This window comes from Chionomys nivalis, chromosome 2 (genome assembly GCF_950005125.1).
Source record: "Chionomys nivalis chromosome 2, mChiNiv1.1, whole genome shotgun sequence".
In the NCBI taxonomy this organism is placed as follows: Eukaryota; Metazoa; Chordata; class Mammalia; order Rodentia; family Cricetidae; genus Chionomys; species Chionomys nivalis.
Window position 1 is genome coordinate 21,841,212 of NC_080087.1, and position 20,578 is coordinate 21,861,789.

At 39.5% G+C, this 20,578-nt stretch overlaps 1 protein-coding gene across 5 annotated transcripts in view; it reads right to left on the bottom strand.

The window, feature by feature from the left end:
* The window catches only part of Stxbp5 (syntaxin binding protein 5), a 151,477-nt gene that overhangs the window by 115,459 nt on the left and 15,440 nt on the right, over positions 1 to 20,578 (bottom strand). For all 5 annotated transcript variants that reach the window (XM_057763270.1, XM_057763275.1, XM_057763272.1 and 2 more), the window contains exons 3-4: positions 3,519 to 3,600; positions 2,082 to 2,182 (exon numbers count right to left, since the gene is read on the bottom strand). In XM_057763270.1, the coding sequence (XP_057619253.1) occupies positions 2,082 to 2,182; positions 3,519 to 3,600 (183 nt within the window). The remainder of the gene's footprint in view (positions 1 to 2,081; positions 2,183 to 3,518; positions 3,601 to 20,578) is intronic.

Sequence of the window (20,578 nt, forward strand, 5' to 3'; positions counted from 1 at the left end):
TCAGTAGGGACTCCATGGCTTGTCCCTGACTCCACCCTTCTTTCTCACATCATTCAGTTTAGTTTTCCCCACCTAGCCCTGTTCTTCTGCCCTATCACAAGCCAAGACAGTTTATTTATCCATTAGCCAAAAAAAGCAACACATAGACAGAAGGACCTCCTACATTACCACGAGAAAACCCTATCAAAACTGTAACAATATCCTTAAAAATAGTACTATGCAAACAACCCATATTTGATTATCATCAGTTCCTAACACTGGTTCCCTTGATGTTCACTTATTTCATTAAGAGTATTTAACAGGTATCCCACAGTGAGTTTGTTTGTGAGACTAGACAATGTACTGCCACGTTTCTCTGCCCAGTGACATGGGCATGCCACTGACACATGAGGCAGCAGAGATATTTTTCTGTTGTAATTCTTGTTCCCAGTAAGCTCTCTCTAATGAATAGTAGCCAACAAGAATTTCTATATCACTACACTGACCAAATATTATCATTTTGACTTGCTACAATTCAAGGTTTCTTGATTTTGATGCGTCTGATATTTGGACCATATGGTTCTTTGTTGTCGGTACCATTTTCTGCACTGTAGCAGAGATAGTGGATCTCACCTCCTCTTACCTGTAACAGTGAAAGTTGTCTCTCAACATTGCCAAATGATGAGTGTGACAACCATCCTGCTAGATCTCCAGCTCCACAGAAGCATGCACTGATGATAGGGTAAGTACTAGGACCAAATGTCCATCTGACATATATTCTTTGACATGGAAACTGACATAGAGCTTCCCCTGAGATCCTACTGGCAAACAGATCAAAGAACTCTGTGCAGAAGTCAAGAGGTTAGACTGATTCTCAAGAGAAAGAAAACAACTGAACCTTGACTTTTTTACTTGTTTTCCTCCATAGACTTCGCTACTGACTTCTTTTCACTTCTGCCCTTCTAAAGCAAGCATGACTGAACTGATGTAACTTATGTGTTTTATCTTCCCAGTCAGGTTTAACAGCAGCAGTTACTGACCTCTCACTAGGTCTGCTTTGTATTCCTGCCCACTCACATTTAACGTAGCTATGCCCTCAGATTGGTGGCACTATGAGATGCTGGATTTTCAGAGGTCACTTTAGCTTGCCTTGCCCTACTGTAGAAGACAGAAGCCCAGAGTTAAGACTGATCTGTACGTACAACCTGATCGGCAAATACAACACTCATCAAAATGGCATCATAGGCTAATCCTTGGAGAAAAGAAGTGATTTTATCTTTAATGCCAACTACTATTACTATACACAGCACACACACACACACACACACACCTAGAAACAGTTCCATAAACTATAGATATTATATACTAATTCATATTTCATGCCAAAAGTACGTTCCATATGAATCAAAGATGAAGCATAACAAAGAAAACTTAAGAGTTGTATGAAAACATTTGGAGGACAGTGTTTAATAAAATTAGGATGAAGACTTCTTCATTCAATGTCTAAAGTTCACAAATCTTATGAGAGACTTTTCATACCATTTTACTTCTAGAAATTTATCTTTTAGCTATATTTACATATGTGCATATATACATATATCATAACCGCTCAACACGATACAGCAACACTAACAAGAGTCTGAGATGCTGTAAATGCTGAGACTGCTATGGAAGTGACAAAGATTTACTGAACACATTATGTCACTGTCTTACAATATGAGAGGGAAAATGACCAGGAGAGGTGTAAGGATGCAGGTATAAGATAACAATAAAGATAAGATAAAGATGCTGCTATGTAGTTAAGTGAAACAGGTTAAGAAAGCCTTATGCGATGCCCTTTCTTCATTAACAAGAAAAAAGGAGCTACTAAGAGTTTTTTTCACCTCTATGCCTATACTGTAACTATGATGAAGAAAGGACAACTTGTAGCATTCTCTTTGGAAAGGAAGAACTCTGCTGTCATTGTGTATCCTGTGACACAGAAATTTCTTCTTATGGTCTACAGTGAGTGTAACACACAATCCCAAGAGAACACAGCTCAAAAGAGTGCATCACAACAGAATAGCAGATATCCTATTTGTATGTAAACAGAGAACTCTTACCTTTCTCTGCAAAATTTGAGGGAATGTAGTATGGCAGGCCTTTTCTGACGTAAATTCCACAAGTGTAAGGTGTCATCAGCCAAGGCACTCACGAGGGCTCCCTTGAAAACAGAGTGTATCTTATATACAACAATGTATTTTATATGGAACAATGTCACAACCGTGTTTCCAAAGAGCTGCCAAAATAGCTTCAGTATGAAGTCCTTTTGCCAATAGATTATAGTTTTAAGACGTATTTGTCTCATCCAAATTCTCACCAGCAGATTTAAAAGAGTATGTTACACACACACACACACATTAATCTTTTAACTTCTATGGTGATTTAACACCTTATAATCCAAAGTATACTAGGATCTGGTGTGAGGGTTAAAATCTCTAAAATTATTAGATATCAGACTGCAAGTCACTTGTTCATTAGTATAAATACTTGCTTTACTAAAAACAAAATATAAAATAAAGCAACTTCATTTTATCTATGTACATCAAACACTAATGGAAGTCCTTTATTTAGATTATAGCAATAGAATAATGACACTATTCAGTTCCGAACAATCGAAACCCCTGATTAACTGATCACATTAAAACACCCTGTTAGTTTATACTATAACTCATGGGTAAGACAGTGAGTGGCCCGAGAGCCACACAAGTGGCTCGGTCTTGCTCAGGTTCCACAAATCAGAATTATCAGAGCAAGGACCTCTGCTTGTGCATTTCCATTAAAGCCCCAGAGAAGACAGCGATACATAAAAAGGAAGAACAATATGTTGATTAAGGGGTTGACTTAGTAACCTGTCTAAACTTATTAAGATATCCTTGTCAACTGAGCCATCTCACTGGCCCATCTTTCATACGTATTTTGGGACTTATTCTATAGATCCTAAGCATCTGGAGCCAAAGAATGTCTATAGACTATCCTCAAATTTAAAGAAAGTGGAGCCTTTCTCAAGCAGTCTCCCTGCAAGCCGTCTCCTATACTGTAAAATGGTATTTTCCCTAGCTCCTTTTACACTTCATTTTCAGAAGCAAAACCAATAAGCAACACAACACACTTCTGAATAGAAACTGCTTCCCGAAATATGTTCTGAAGCTCTGGGTTAGAGTACATTCTCTTACCTATAATGTACTCTGTATTTAATACTATCTCAATATGAACTTTTTGATGTTATGTAACTTTCAAAGTCCTTGAAATAATAATTAAAATATACCATCAGGAATCAAATATACCTACCCACACAATTTACTTGCAACATTATTCCAAGAAAACATATTGGGTGACTATCTGTGGTAACACCTTAATATGAATAATGACTACCTCTGACTCAAAAGAAATTACATTTTTGTTCAAATATTTAAATTTGAGTATATGTAAGCAATCTGAAAAACCAGACATGTTCTAATTTCAGCTCTACGTAGGAGTAATAAACACAAGTCACTAACCTCATTAATCAGGAACTGGAGTTGAATTACTGCCGCTCCACTGTCGTGTTGGCAATAACACTCCACTGCTGGACGACCAAAGCTGCCATCGGGCCCATTAAGGAGTTTTTAGCATGTATATGTTTTAAAGAAACTTTCTGATTATCTAACTAAGAAACATTATGATGTGATGTTTAATCCAGAGTACTTAATAAGGCTGAGATAATCAGGGCTTTAATTTTCTTTTATATAATCACAAGTCTTAAAGAATATAGTTTTAAAACAAATAGGAAAACTGTTCCCTCTAGAAAAAAACATAAAACATTGAAATCAGTAATAAACAAAACAAGATAAGATAAAGTTCATTAATATAACTTTACTTTGACCCAAACTATTCCGTTCCTCTCAAAGTAACAAGAGGAAAGATGGTAGTTGATCTTCAGAGTACTGATTTTTCCCCTAGCAGGCAGCTGTCACTTTGAAATATTCTTTTTCTTCTGGAATTTTTCAATCCCACAGTGTTATTTTTAAACTAAAAATACAACCAATAACTAACTATATAACCATGCTGCTCAGTGCAGCATGAGAATAACACTCAATGTTCCAATGCTTTTCAACTAGCATGGAAGGAAACTATTAAAACTTTGCATATGTAAAGCATACATTAACTAATATACTTTGTGTTGGATATTATTGTAAATGTCATATAAATTAATTCACTTAGCTGTCATAATCCAGAAAAAAACATATTATTATTCCCATTTAAACTAAACAGACAAGGAAAGGGAAGCACAGAAGTTAGTGAAAGTGAGATCTGTGTATACCAGAAACTGGCAGAATACAGCCCTAACAGCCATCATGGCTCCATGGTCTCCACTGTCCTCTCCTCACTTCTCCTTCCATTTCCCAGTGCTTGGGATGAACCTGGATTTTGCGCATGTTAAGCACATGTTCTACTAGGTCATATCTCTACCTCTATTCTCTTAGATACACTGAATAAAGATTAAAACGTAATAAACACACACACACTTCCAGAATTTTTTGTGAAGTACTGTTGAATGCATGATACTTTCATTAACCTGAAACCAGAATGCAGTCATTTTAACACATCACTATTCTGTTTTTGGTAGTTAGAAATAATACAAAGTAAAAAGGCAAGTTTAAAACATCTGGTGAGTTTTAATACACTCCAGCCTTCTGTGGAGGTGCAGAGACCATTTTGTATTCTAATTAGGTATGCCGTGAAGTTCTGCTCAATGCAGAAGCAAGTGCACCATAAGTTAAATTCTATGTTGTATACTTTTCCTTTCTTGCTATACATCAACCTCGGGGCTCACTCATGAAACCAGATGCTCTTCTACCACTGAGCCATACATCCCTCCAAATACTAGATCTCGACAGCAGTTAAAGACATTGTCTTCAGCTTCGGCTGTTACTGGAGCTCAGGGTTGTTTTTTAGAAGCAAAACACAACCGCAGCTATCCAACTATAAGATCTGTACATCAGTCTTGTCTCTGAAGAACTTTAGAAGATACTAGCAGTGAGACAGGAATGCAGCCCTGAGAGTCTTATGTGCTGAGTGTGGTGGTGCATGCCTGTAATCTCAAGGCTGAGGTCAGCTGGAGCTTTGATTTTCAAAAACCAAAGGCTAAGGATATATAGCTCATTTTACTAACTTGCCTACTTTGTATAAAACTTTCTAACAATCATCTACTTCATAAAATATTTCCACCATTCACAACCAGATGAAGGCACAAAATATCTCAAATTCAAGTTAAAAACAAGAGAACTGAATGATTCTGTTAACATATTTGTTAAATGGGGAAATATCCATTTATTATTCTGTACTCTGACATATTAGTTAATTATGGAACAAAGGTGACAAATGATAAATGTTTTCCATAGTGTTATTTTGCGTTGTCACTCTGAATTCCAGTAATTCTGCTGAAAAGGATACAGATTTCCTCTAGTTTTTCTGCTCTTTGCCTATCAGTAACTAGGATGCCTACCTAACTAGTCGCCTTTGCTTCTGAGGCAAATCTATTACTTTACTTGAGGACCAGCACCTGCCACTCACTGCTTGTACAGTTTGCCCAGCTTTCTTCATCCAGCAGAAGAGCTGTGGATGCCAGAACTGAAACATGCAGCAGTCTGACAAAGATCATCTGTGTATGCAACAGGGGAAAATACAGAATTACACATACAAAATACAATAAAAGTAGAAATGAATGAGGAATAGTAAGGAAGTAGTATATAAGGTGGATAAACAGAAACAAAAATCAGAGCTAGTGAAATCTTAACTTTTGGGTATTGCTAAGTATGGAATGAGTCTTAATTACGTGCTATAGAAATCACTCTGCATACTGCTGATCCACATTTACAGCCCAGAGGGTTCTAAGGACTGATTGATAGAATCAAAGATCAGGTGGGCTGGGGAGATGGGTCCAGGATAAAACACTGTAGGATAAGTACAAGGACCAGAGTCTGGCTCTCCGAACCCATGTAGAGACTGGAGATGTGTGGTGGCTGTCTATAATCCTGGAACTCAGAAAGCACAGATGGCATCCTTGGAGCAAGGTGGCTACCCAAAATAATGCAATCAGAGAGTTCTGGGTCCTCCAAAAGGCCTTACCTTAATAAGTAAAGTGGAGATGACAGGGGAAGACAGCCAACGTCAACATTAAGTGTCTAATGATACCCACTCAGCATGCACACATCCACGAGAATACACACACACATACACACACCAACCACATAAATCATAGCTAGCAAAGTATTTTACTTAGTGTACTGCATATCCATTTCGAAATAAGCCTGAAGTTCACTGTTTAAATGACTTCACTGTTGCTATGACTGGGTGGGTGGAAGGGAGGGATAAAGCGGGAAATTAAAGATAACTAAGTTCATTATGCTCCCAACTGAGACACGTGGAACATTTAGTACACAAAAAGCATTGTGCATGATCATCTCACAATAGCACCTGAAATAAACTACTTTCACAAATTAAGGAAATTCAAGAATAAGTGTAAGCAATTTTCCCAGAGACACATGGCAAGCTGCCTAAGAAGCTGAGACCTGATTCAAGACATGTAATCTCAGAACTTTTGGTATAAGTCGTCAAGCATTATTATACAGAGGAGTATACTAAGGGCAATTTGCATTTGTAAATGTCCGTTCCTACCTTCTTGTAAATCATCTTAAAATTGAAGAATGGACACAGAAGAAGCATACAGTCCGAACTTCATCTATAAATAGTTAATAATGTCAGAGTGCTCTGATAAAGCTGGGTCACATGTAACTTTTAGCAGCAAGTAAACATAACAGATTAATTAGATGGTCCTAAAGCTTGGACCCAGACTGCCTTCCCCAAACACTACGTTAAAGTGCTGTTGGGCGATGTGAAAATGCTGAGTGGTGGAACTGGGGCTAAGTTTTAGGTCACTGGTAGAGATCGTGAAAGAGACTTCAGGACCCTGGTCTCTTAGTGAAAGTGTGACTTCGTGACCCACTCCCTGCCACTGCAACCCACTGTCCTCAAATGAGGACAACTGTTCTTGACTGGAAAACTGTAAACTAAATAGACCTTTTCTGAGTAATTCCATCATCATAGTAATGTAGAACAGATAAATACTGATAGAAAACAACAATGCCAATCAAAAGGATAAAATCCTAGGTTCATTTTTATGTTGCCTCATGGGGTTACATTAAATATTAGTTCACTAAAGAAGCAATGTGGAATAGCAACTTAGCAACTTCTGTATTCTAATTCTACTTGTAATTTTAAGACAAATTTTGAAACACGTTTTTTCTAGATATATTTGAAAAGAGTAGGGCTGGCAGAAGGAATGAAATAAGAGTGACTGGGATCTGGGACTGCAGAGCAGTGCCGGTGTGCACTAAGTGCGCACTGAGTACAGTACGCCAGAACAGACAAAGAGGGAAAAATGATACCCTACCTTCAAAAGACTGGATTAGTGGCATTACCTGCCTCGACAGATTAAAGGAAAGAAAGCACATGATCAATTCAGTGGGCACAGGGTGGGCAGAAGAATCCGGCATGCTTTTGTTACTCAGCACTCAACACTGCACTAGAGATCAACTGTCTTACGACGAACGGCATCTATGAAAAGCTCACAGCAAGCACCATCTGTAATGGAGAAGGACTCTATGCCTTCAGCAAGGTGTAGAATGTTCTGTTCAAAGGAAGTGGGCTGCTGCCACTACTACTGTTACTAATGATGCTACTGCTAGTGCTACTAATAATCATAATGTCAAATCATCTAAACTGGAAGAGAAGATTCAAGGATGATGTAATCCTATGCATGTTAAAAATTCATATCCATTCACCAAAAAAACCCTCCTAGAACTAATAAATAAGTATAGTAAGACTACAGTGTTATGCAAATATAAACATTTATACATATAATACATTATACACACATACACACACGCGTGCACACACACACACACATCCCTCTTGACACTGGAGAGTAAAGTACAGTGAGTGCAGGGATTGGAGGTGCAGTGCGTTAGCAGAGCTGGCTGTCTCGACATACAATACTCAGGCTCCCTGCACATTATTCCATTTATATTGACATCACAAGGAATAAAAGGAGTACACATACATTCGTCCAAACAAAAGCACGGCTAACATACTATGCAATCTGCTGATTAAAAGCTATATAAATGCAGATATCTCGTATCCATGGGTCAGACAAGTTATACTATAACCACCTCTACAGAATTCCAACTGTTGGCTGAAAGGAACTGATAACCTGGTGAACCTAAAACTCCTATGTAAATGCAAGACACGCAGGATATACAAAACGATCTCTGGAGGCAGCCCACACATCCTCACAGGCTTCTTCCCAGGAGAAAGAAGCTTGACCACTACGCCATCATCAAACTCTGCCTGATCACTGAGTCAGCCATAAAGACGATATAACCCAATACACTGTGTTCACTGTGGATGCCAAGGCCAACAAGCACCACATCAAACAGGTTGTGGAGAAACTCTATGGCACTTATGTGGCCAAAGTCAATACCCTAGTAAGGCCTGATGGAGGGAAGGCCTATGTTCAGCTGGTTCCTGATTCTAATGCCCTGGATGTTACTAACAAAATCGGGATCATCTAAACCGAGTCCAGCTGCCTAATTCTAAATACACACCTTTTCACCATTAAAAAATAAAAGCTGCAATCTTTAAATATTATTCACATAGAAATGCACAATGACAGCAATTTTAAAAGCGTATTGGAAAGCTAGCTGAGCACTCAATTCTAGAGAAGGCGTGGCTAGGAAGAGCATCTACAACCTTAATTTACTAAGGCAGCATAATCCACAGCACTGTATACACATTTGCTCTCATGCCCACACCTAAGTGCAGTCTTCGCCCCCATCAAAGAAACCGCTCTTTGTAACACACGAAGACAACCTGCACCTAAGCCTGAGGGAACACTGCAGAAAAGGGATTTTAAGAGTCCATGGGTCAGGGACTTTGCTGTGAGATTGTATCTCCTAGGAATTTTGGAAGCTATACCACAAAGTCTCACCAACACAACGACATGCGCTGAGCAAGGATGACGCCAATGACCATGGCACATTGGATGCAGAGACGTCCACGAGCCTTCAACCCTACACAAAGCCCTAGAGGCAACTGTGGAAAGCTGGGATTGGGAGAGATCACGTCCCCAGGGAAAGAGCACAAGAATAGTTTGTCCAGTGCCAGACACTCAGCTCTGACAACATAGCACAAGTAACACTATACAGACTGGACAGGCTATTTGTAGGAACGCATGTATATGTATATACATAGATATAGATATACATATACATAAACCTGACCAATGATTAACGAAAAAGGAAGCCACAAATTTAAAGAAGAGCAGGGAGGAGTATATGGTAGAGTTGAGAGGGAGGGTGAGAGGGAAGAAAGGAGGGAGAAAAGGAAGGAGGGACAGAGGGAGGAGAGGGGAAAATGTCGCAATTAAATTATAAACTAAAGCAAAAACAAGACAACCACACTTATCACCAGGACTGGACATGTGGCTTAGTGGTTAAGAACAATATCTACTCTAAACGAGGGCCCAAGTTCACTTCCCAGCACCAGGATCCAATGCCCTTTCCGGCCTTTGTGGCCACCCCACTAATACAACATATGGGTGCACACACACAAACCCCCCCAAAAAATCTTAAAATTATTTTTAAGTATAAAGAACAGAATCCAATTTTGAAGAGATTTAAAGAAAATTTTGAATTTGGAATTTCTAATTTTAAAGATGTCTGGTTCAACAGAATTAATTGTGTTGACAAACAAAAATTTGTACCCTAAGATATGAATAATAGAAAAACAAGTCACAATATAGTTGGCTCATTCTCAACTTTTATAAACAGGAAGTCTATAGTAACTACATGTGCATGACTGGAGTTGAAAAACAAGGAAGAGGAAATCAAAACAGGAAGAATGGTGGGTGCATGCTCATTTGAAAATTCAGCAACCCATGCACAAGGAAGCTATACATGCTTGATAGAGCAAGAAATACAGAATTAGCTGTGATGTAACTATTGACATTCACAAAGATACCCAGCAGAAGCTAAGAACAATGGATGCCTGGGAGAGGAAGGAGAGAAGCAGCGAAGCCTTTAGTAAGCCAGGAAACACGCAGGTCCTCCCAGGAGTTGGATAATGCAGGAAGGATGGAAAGCTAGCTAGTGAAGGCATCAGCAAGACCAGAAGAACTTACATGGCTTCCTCTGAGAAGGCCAGGACATGGCCAAGTGCATACTTTCTACTTCACATCTTTAAACATGACCATATCTACTGATATAGTATCTGTTGAGCCTGTTTTCAAAGTGCAGAATAGTTGGAGGACAGAGGTAGCAGGACAGAAGCGGGCCCAACATTCTGCTTTTCCCTGCAGTTGACGGACTTGAAAAATGGAATAGAGAGCCTTTCCCTAGATGCTCCCCACAGAAGAAAAAGCCTTCCGTGCACATGTCACACCACCTCACATCAAGGACTGATGACCAACTCATCCAGTCTCTCTTCTTATCCAGAACCACCGGTTTCTTTCCCAGTCGGGCTTCTTTCCTCCACTGCTTACAACTCTGAGATCATGGGCTAATTAAATTAATAAAGAGTTAACAGCACTAAGAACATAAATTTACCTCTGCTTTCCCATACTGCAGCTCCTGGAGAGTACACACATGGCAAACCATGAAACAATACTCTGTAACCCACTCAATTAATTTTTCTTATTTGAGAACTTAACAGGCAAATTATAGTCCCTCATCCTCAGGTCTTAAGGTCCAGTAACAGAAACATAAAAACAATATAACCATTAGGTACAGATACTGTCCAAGACAAAGCACTGAGTGAGTAACACTGCTTGCAAAGACCAAAGCATGTTCATCTGTGCAAATCCCAGCTCACTGAAGACTACAGTCTTGAACTATGACTGTGCCCACACTGTTCTTGTTCCCGCTTACTGATTCTATAGCTACACTGAATTCCGTAGCCACTACCTGATTTCCTTCATTTGGAATTGTCTTAGAGCTTCTATTGCTTCAATGAAACACCATGCCCAAAAAGCAAGTTGAGGAGGATAGGGTTTGGTTTATACTTCCACATCACAGAAGGAAGTCAGGACAGGAAATCATACAGGACAGGAACCTGGAAGGCAGGAGCTGATGCAGAGGCCATGGAAGGGTGCTGCTTACTAGCCTGCTCCCCATGGCTTGCTTAGCCTGATTTCTTACAGAACTCAGGCCCACCAGCCCAGGGATGGCATCACCCACAATGGGCTGGGCCCTACCCCATGGGTCACTAATTAGGAAAATGCGTTACAGGCTTGCCTACAAACCCAGTCTTATGGAGGTATTTTCATTGGGGTTTCCTGTCTCAGAAGATGTCAGCTGTGTCAAAGTGACATAAAACTGTGCAGCACAGGATCTGCCCACAGCTTCTGTTTACAACTGTTCTGGCCTGTGCGCTAGGGCATCATTAGGCCAGTCTCTGGTAACAGGGAGATAGCAGGCTCTTCTCTTTACTCCCAGAGCTAAAGGAAAACAAAACAAAACAAAACAAAAAAACATGCACACTATAGATATTCAATAAATATTTATGACTAAATGAGCTTTTCAAAACAAGAAGCATGTTTACATGCAGACATATCTTTTTTTGGTCTAATATTAGCTCATCTTTCAGATAAACAAAAGTATAGACTGGTATAAAGACATTCCATTCTTGCACTTCTGATTAGACTAGGCTAGGATATAATACAGCTATTAAATCTCATGGATTGACACTTCCAGCCCATTTATTTTACCCTCTGTCTTAGGTTCCTTTCCTGTGCCTGTGATAAAACAATCTGACAATTTAACAGGAAGGATGTGGCTCACATTTCCAAGTTCTAGTCTATCGCTGCTGTAAAGTCCAGGTGGCAGAACGTGAAGCAGCTGGCCACATTATATCCACAGCGAAGAGCAGAGCGTGCTGAATGGGTGCCTACGCACCAGTGCTTGGGCTGCTGTCCGCACTCTCAGGCAATCCAGGATGCCCTGCCTAGGGAATGACGCTACCAACAGGTGGCAGGTGTCCACGTGATCAAGGTGTCCCCACAGGCCAGGCTACACCAGCCCTCATGGAGACTCCCTTTCCAGATTATTTTATATTGTGTCAAGCTAACAATTAAAACTGATTACCACACCCTCTGATCATTTGTTAGGTTACTTTTGTTTTACTTATAGTATTTTCGGGGATTTGGATTGTAATATCAGCAAGGTGGAGCCAAGAAGCAGTGAAGAGCAGGCAAGGCACACACAGCTCTTGGGCAAGGTGTCACTGAGACAGCGAGTTAAGACAACACCAACACGTGTAACATAACCACCATTTCAGACAGAATGCGTCAAGAACAAGACTGGCGTGCAGGTAGTAAACTATTAATGATTTAAGGAGTATAACTTCTCTGAGCATTCAATCATCAATTACTAGCGATTACGACAGAGGCAAGGGAAATGGATTACCCTGAGCTCCACAGCAGTGAGCATCAGCGCTGGACAGAAGACCAGAAGGTCAGAGTGCATAGGAAACAGCAAAACCTGCATTACTCTGACACCCTGGATGTTTCTGAAAATACAAATTCTCCACTGATGAGGTTTGAAAATGAATATGATAATAAGTATAATTTCCCCAGTCCTGCAGCATTATATATTTAGTCAAATAATATTCCCTGAAGGTAAACAGAGATAGTCTGTTTCCAAAGCAAGAAAGGATTCTAAGGACAACTTGCAGCCTCCTGGCATCCTAGTACAGGTCAATAGCATCACATGGCTTTAATTTGTAAGAAGTACTGCACACATACTGGTATGGAGGCTCATGCCTATAATCCTAGCACTTGGGAAGCTGAAGCAGGAGAATTGGGAGTTCAGGGTCCATAGATGTTCACGGCCACTAACCCCTGTCTCAGAAAACTTCCACTGAACACAGCTCTGGAAGCTTTGCGGAGGCTGCTCCTCTACCGTCTGCAGGACTGCACCAGGAAACATCAGCGAGAGCTAGTGTTAATGGCAGAAACCTTACAGATTTAACATGAGATTGCTTCTCCAGTAACCAAGCTTACATACCACTGCGATCCAAGAACACTGACTGAAGTCTCCATGAAAAGGATGAACTTTAGAAAAGGTTCAGCATTTTATTTTGTAATATAACTGCAATCCCATACTGATATGAAAGATAAATGAGAGGGAACATGTAGAAGGGGACACTACATCACACACTTAGTTTACTAAGAAAACAAAATCTGTTAAAAATGTGACGTTTCAAGGCAGCCGTGGTGAACAACGCCTGCAATGCCAGCGTCATTAGGCTGAGCCAGGCAATCGGTCTCAGTGCCAGGCCATCCTGGTCTGTACAATGAGCACCAGGCCAGCAAGTGCTACATGTAAGACCCTGAACCAATAAATAAATAAATGAGAAAAAAACTTTAAAATAAGATAACAAGACTAATATTTCTACAAATAGCAGGTTGGGGTGGGGCAGGACATGAGACAACACAGATGGGGAGGTAATGACCCCGATGACAGCAGCCTGCCTGTCCTGTCATTTGTGACGTAACACTGGCATTCAGACGCACATTACCACCTGAAAATTCCGGGCTGTGCTTCTCAACCTCAGTGTTAATGACATAAAGTCTTTTCTACTGCTGCCTTCATGTCCACAGATAAACTACCAGGAAGAGAAAACAGCACAGCTCAAACCCAGAATGCCAGCTTCTTCCCAGTACAGTTTGCTCCGCAGATCGCGGCACAACAGTCTCTCCACTCACACAGGCTTGGGTGCTTCAGGATAACACCCTCTCTCAGCAGACAGCAATGGATACAGCTCTTAACTACCATCTGCCTCACTGAGAGTGCTGCTGTCCATATGGCCAAACATTTAATCCAGTATTTCTCAATTCTGATTCGGAATCGCAAGCAGCCATGCAGATTACAGGGGGAAAAAAAGGAAAAAGAAAAAACTGCAGATGTCACACGTCACGCCAGTCTCGGAGTCAGAATCTCAGGAGAAGCAAGTGATGTGCTTGTGCTTGGACCTGCCGTTGTTTTCTGTGTGCGAATGACTATGTATGGAACACTGTCTTTTATGATTTACATAAATGTGAGATGCATTAACTTCTAAATATCATCTTCCAACAATCATGAATTCCCCAAAATACCTCCTCACAGTTATTTCCAAAACCTGTAGGAATTTCCTACTCCTATGTGACTCCTCCTAACTGTCTAACAAAAATGTGCTCCAAACAACTGTGTAAGGAGTATTTACCAAGTGATGTCGCTGTCAGGGAACAATTTACACCTTCATAGTTTTAAACTAGATTCTATAGTTTCACTTACTTGGCAAATATCAGTTTTAAGACCTCATTCTGAAAGTTACATTTTCCCCCAAACCATTAAATATTAATACAGAATAACAGTTTCTGGGCCAGTACATGAGGATCTTTGGGAGCCATCACACTGTTAAGAAGCAAAAAGCTGGAAAAAAAAAATTGGTTTTTCCAGACAGGGTTTCTCTATAGCTTTGGAGCCTATCCTGGAACTAGCTCTTGTAGACCAGGCTAACTTCGAACTCACAGAGTGCTGGGACGAAAAGTTTGTATCACCACTGCCCGGCAACAATAAATAATTCTCATCTGTTAGAGAAGCAAATTTACATTGTAAAGTACTGTACCAACTTGGACCCACAGATGACTAGAGAGAATCTGGTTACTGGGGAAGCCGTGGAGTGAGGAAATGGGCACTGTCATTGATATGCTGTTGGGAGATCAGAGTGGCCAAGTTTGAAGTCAAAATCAGACAGCCCAATCATGGGAGAGAAGAGAAGTGAGCCACAGTTCCATGAATTTTACAGTCAAAGCTAAAGACGTTCTCACAATAAATAAGGCAAAAAATATTCTCTTCTGCTCTCAACACAAGAGACAGTGAAACCATTCTCAAGTACGTCAGAGCAGTCAGTTCCCAAATTGCCTTTTCAGAGGAAGAGTTCTGCAAGAGCCTAAGACGCAAAGGCTCTCCTGAGTCAGCAAACACACAGGAAAAAAACAAAACAACAATTCGATGGGCTGAAGCCCTGCAAACAAAGGAAGAGAAATAGTAAAGTACAGCGTAAGGAAGCTCTAACCCATGGAATTGGTGAAGGGAGGAGGAACAGAGACAATGTGAGTACAGGCTCACTGAAAACCAGACCTAACCAGAGAACTACAGATACCTCCCTTCCCCCAATACCTGGACCACCCATTAATAAGATGCCTTCACAGAAATTCTCTTTACTCGGTATACCACATCCAGATAACAAGAAAAATAATAACAACATATTCTGAAAGGTTAAAAAAAAAGTCTCAAAGAAACAAAGCAAGCATAAAACCTCAGAAACATGAAGGAACTCAGGCTTAAACCAGCTTCCTAAGACAACCATGACCAAATAAGAGCAGTTATAATCTAGAACACTGTGTTCAAGTGCAAACAACAGAAGTCCTATGATGGACCCAAAAGTGACCCTGGGCTATGAAGTTATATTGCAAAGTCAAGAAAGAAAAGATTAAGAAGTATAACAGTTAAGTGGGAGAGGAACAGAACATAAATGAGCCATCTAGAAAAGTCAGTGAGCAAAACAGTGACAGAAATGTCATATGATCTTAGTGGTGAATCAGATAACCAGTAAGGAAAAGAAGCCTGAATATAAATGGCATCATACAAACCTTCCAAGCTTGTAAAACAAAAGACAAAATCAAATGAAAAATGTAAGCCCTGCTCTGCCCCCCAAAAGAGCAAAACCAAAAAGTCAAAGAACAAAATATCAACAAATTGTGGAGCACTTACAAAATAGAACTTTTGTGTAAGTGGGAATTCTAATACTAAAAAGAAAAACAATGTTTGAGGCAAAAATTGAAAATTTCTCCTAATTAGTGTAAGACACTAAATCATGTGATAATATCTTGTTTGTACAAATAAAGCTTGCCTGAAGATCAGAAGGCGGAGCTAGCCACTAGCTAACCATAGAGGTCTGGAGGTCTATACAAACAGACAGGAAGTGAATGGGTGAGTGGTTAGAGAAAGTGATAAAGCAGGAGGGAGGAAACAGGAACTCAGTCTCTTTTCATCTGGGAAAATGGAGTAGGTAAGGTGGCTTTGGTTTTGCTCCTTCGTCTCTCTGATCTCTCAGCATTTTCCCCAATATCTGACTCCAGGCTTTTATTATTAATACCCATTAGAACTTGTGCTACAAGGAGTTACAAAAATTTAGTTAACAAAACTGCTATAGCTTACTGTTAGTCATCTGTCCTGACAGAAAAGTTTTAAAGGTTATCTTCAGGAGAAGTAGAAAATTAAATAGGTTATAAATTTCAGATCTGCAAACAGGAAAAACATTTGGGAAGAAACAAATAAAAACTTACTATTTCTTATTCTTAACAGACCCAATAGATGATAATTTGTTCAAAATAATAGCAATGCCATATCCAATCATGCGTGCTTATTTATAAGTAAAATGAGTGTCATCAACACTAGAAGAAACTAAGAATAAGATTTTCATCATAAGATGCTCAGAGGACCTAAGAGTTTGCATGGTGCTCTGTGAAAATGGACTCTGATTATATTCTACTATATAGAGCAGTGGTTTTCAGCCTGTCACAGGAGTCACATATCAGGTACCCTACAGGTTATATATTTACATTATTATTCTTAACAATAGCAAAAATTACAGTTATGAAGTAGAAAACAAAAATAACTTTATGTTTAGGGGATCACCACAACATGAGGAACTGTATTAAAGGGTTGCAGCATTAGGAAGGTTGAGAACTACTGACTGAAAGTAATTGCTACAAAATGTTTAAGAAAAAAAAAAAAAGACCTGATAAATAATGAAGGGGAAAAAAGGAGCCATATATTATAAAATGCATAACTAAACTAAAAAGGTAGAAGATGGAAAGCAGGACAAAAATAAGACAAGCTCCCAGCTGGTTTGCAGCAGTAAGTTACTTCAGTCAGCTGTTCAGGTACAGACCCCACTACTCTTGCCTGTTCCTCAGGACTGCTCCTGACTAGACCTGTGCAGAGCTGCCCGCTCTACTATGCTTACTTTATCTGACTGTTCTTTTTCATCTTAATTGTTTTACCTCTATATGGCCCAAAAGCAATGCTACCTTTACATCATTAAATGGCAAGAATACAGAAAGAGAAAAAGGAGGCTACAGACAGTCTTTTCTCTCTGGAAGCTAACAATGAATTTGGGGGAATCCATCACAAGCAAAAGTAAACAAGACTCATAAAGACAGCATGTGTCCTAGGTGATCAATGGAAAAAAAGCCGGAGGGCATAAACAGGACTTTGAAACACTTAACAAATATGGCAGATACAAATTCAAGTTTGAACATCAATGATCTAACTGCACCAATTAAAAAGACCAGACTGCAATGAGGACAGGAAAGGAAGATGGATGACAAGATTCAGCTATCTGTGGTCTACAATCTGCTTTAGTTTTTGTTTATTTTGTAAAGAGAGAAATCAGCTTTACATACAAAGACACATATAAATAAAAAGTAAATGAATGAAGAAAAGTGTAACAGTCTATGAAAAATTTAAACAAAGTGGGACTGCACGTATTCACCTCAGACATAGAAGAATTCAGAGGGATTAAAATGGACCTTAAACAAGGTAACGAAGCCAGTTCTTCATTAACAATAGTAACAATAGTATGTAGAGTATAATTAACAACATAGTAAAAAAAAATTTGCAATAAAAACTGTAAGAATTGTAAAGACCAGAAGTGAACTGACTACATATAACAACTGGAGACCTACAACACATTTCCATCAGAAACAGACCTTGCAGGAGTGGGAGATATCTCAGTGAGTAAAGTACTCCTGGTGTCCCAGTTCTGAAGTCAAAGAAACCCAGCACAACAGAGGTAGAGACAGCCAGATCCCTGCAGTCTGAGCCAGGGCGTCCTGCCAAATGGATAAACTCAGAACTCAGTGAGACACCCTGTCTTTAAAAATCAGGTCAACAGCAACACTTAGCATTGACTTCTGGCCTACACCCCACAACCCTACACACAATTAAACAGATCAAACAATACTAATCAATATTTATAGGCTACTTCACCCAGGAACAACAGATTGCTCATTCTTCTCAGACTCACATAGCACAGGCTACTGCAAAGGTGGACGATATTCTGGGAGCTTACATTCACTCTCATCACCCCAGAATCACTGCCCCAGAAATCCTTGCTGATAGTAAGAAAACACAGAAGGAGGAATACACTCGGCAGGTGACATGATAACTTGAATAACCACTCGGAGAGAAGCAAGTGGCTGTTAACACGTGATCAGTGCAAAGCTATGGGGCACTTTCCTTTGCATTCTAACAAGGGAAATTTCAAATGAAAGACAAATGTTACTCACGTGTGCGTGCGTGCGTGCACACACACACACACACACCAAAAATGAATTAGATACTTAAAATGTATAAAATCTATATGAGGAAAACTACAAAATTCTCCTCAAAGAATTTAAGTAGAATTAAGTCAATGAAGAAACATTCCACATTTTCGTATGTTGAACCATCCCTGCACCTCTGGGATGAAGCCAACTTGATCATGGTGGATGATGGTTCTGATGTGTTCTTGGATTTGATTTGCCAGTATTTTATTTAGTATTTTTGCATCAATGTTCATGAGTGAGATTGGTCTGTAATTCTCTTTCTTAGTAATGTCTTTCTGTGATTTGGGTATCAGGGTAATTGTAGCCTCATAAAAAGAGTTTGGCAATGTTCCTTCTGTTTCTATTGTGTGGAATAATTTGAGGAGTATTGGTATTAGTTCTTTGAAAACCTTGTAGAATTCTGAGCTGAAACCATCTGGTCCTGGGCTTTTTTTTTTTTGGTTGGGAAACTTTTGATGACTGTTTCTATTTCTTATTATAAGCAGAAAATCTGTCAACATAATCTACCATATAAACAAACTGAAAAATAAAAACCACATGATCATCTCATTAGGTGCCAAAAAAGCTTTCAACAAAATACATCATCCCTTCATGATAAAGGTCTTGCAGAGAGCAGGGATACAAGAAACATACCTAAACATAATAAAGGCAATATACTGCAAGCCAACAGCCAATATCAAACTAAATGGAGAGAAACTCCCAGTGATCCCACTGAAATCAGGAACAAGACAAGGTTGTCCACTCTCTTCCACATCTATTCAATATAGTTCTTGAGGTCTTAGCCAGAGTAATAAGATACTAAAAGGAGATCAAGGGGATACAAATCGGAAAAAAAAGTCAAACTCTCACTATTTGCTGATGATATGATAGTTTACATAGGTGACCCCAAAAATTCTACCAAGGAACTTCTACAACTAATAAACACTTTCAGTAAAATAGCAGAATACAAGATTAACCCCCAAAAAGAAATCAGTAACCCTCCTGTACAGAGATGATAAAAGGGCAGGGAAAGAAATCAGAGAACAACACCCTACACAACAGCCACAAATAGCATAAAATATCTTGTAGTAACTCTAACAAAGCAAGTGGAAGACTTGTATGACAAGAACTTTAAATCTTTGAAGAAAGAAATTGAAGAAGACACCAGAAAGTGGAAAGCTCTCCCATGCTCATGGGTAGGTAGAATTAACATAGTAAAAACAGCAATCTTACCAAAAGCAATCTACTGATTCAATGCAATGTCCATCAAAATCTCAGCAAAATTCTTCACAGACCTTGAAAGAACAATACTCAACTTCATTTGGAAAATCAAAAAACCCAGGATAGCCAAAACAATCCTGTACAATAAAAGAATTTCTGGAGGCATCACAATTTCTGACTTCAAACTCTACTACAGAGCTACAATACTGAAAACAGCTGGGATTGGCATAAGAACAGACAGGCGGGCCAATGGAACCGAATCGAAGACCCTGATATTAATCCACACACCTTTGAACACCTGATTTTTGACAAAGAAGCAAAATATATCAAATGGGAAAAAAAAAGCATATTTAACAAGTGGTGCTGGCATAACTGGATATCAACATGTAGAAGAATGAAAATAGACCAATATCTATCACTGTGTGGTGTGGGAGAATTGTCTGTATTCTGTCAATCATACTTTAAATAAATGCTGATTCGCCAGGCAGGAAAATATAGGTGGGAAAACCAGACAGGAAGTAGAAATGATGTAATGAGAACAGGAGAATTCTGGGAAGGAGGAAGTTGATTCCTCCCCTCCTGCCCAGACCACCGAAGCAGCAGGATGTGATCTGCCCCACTGAAAAAAGGTACTGAGCCACATGGCTAACATAGATCAGAAAAATGTGTTAATCAAGATGTGAGAGTTAGCCAGTGAGAGGCTAGAGCTAATGGGCCAATCAGCTTATAATTTATGGAGACCTATGTGTGATTTTCTTTGTGGCTAAACAGTTGTGGGGTACCAGGTGGGACAGAAACCCCAACAAACAGGACCACTTATGTTACAACCGTGCACAAAACTCAAGTCCAAATGGATCAAAGGCCTCAACATAAAGTCAACCACAC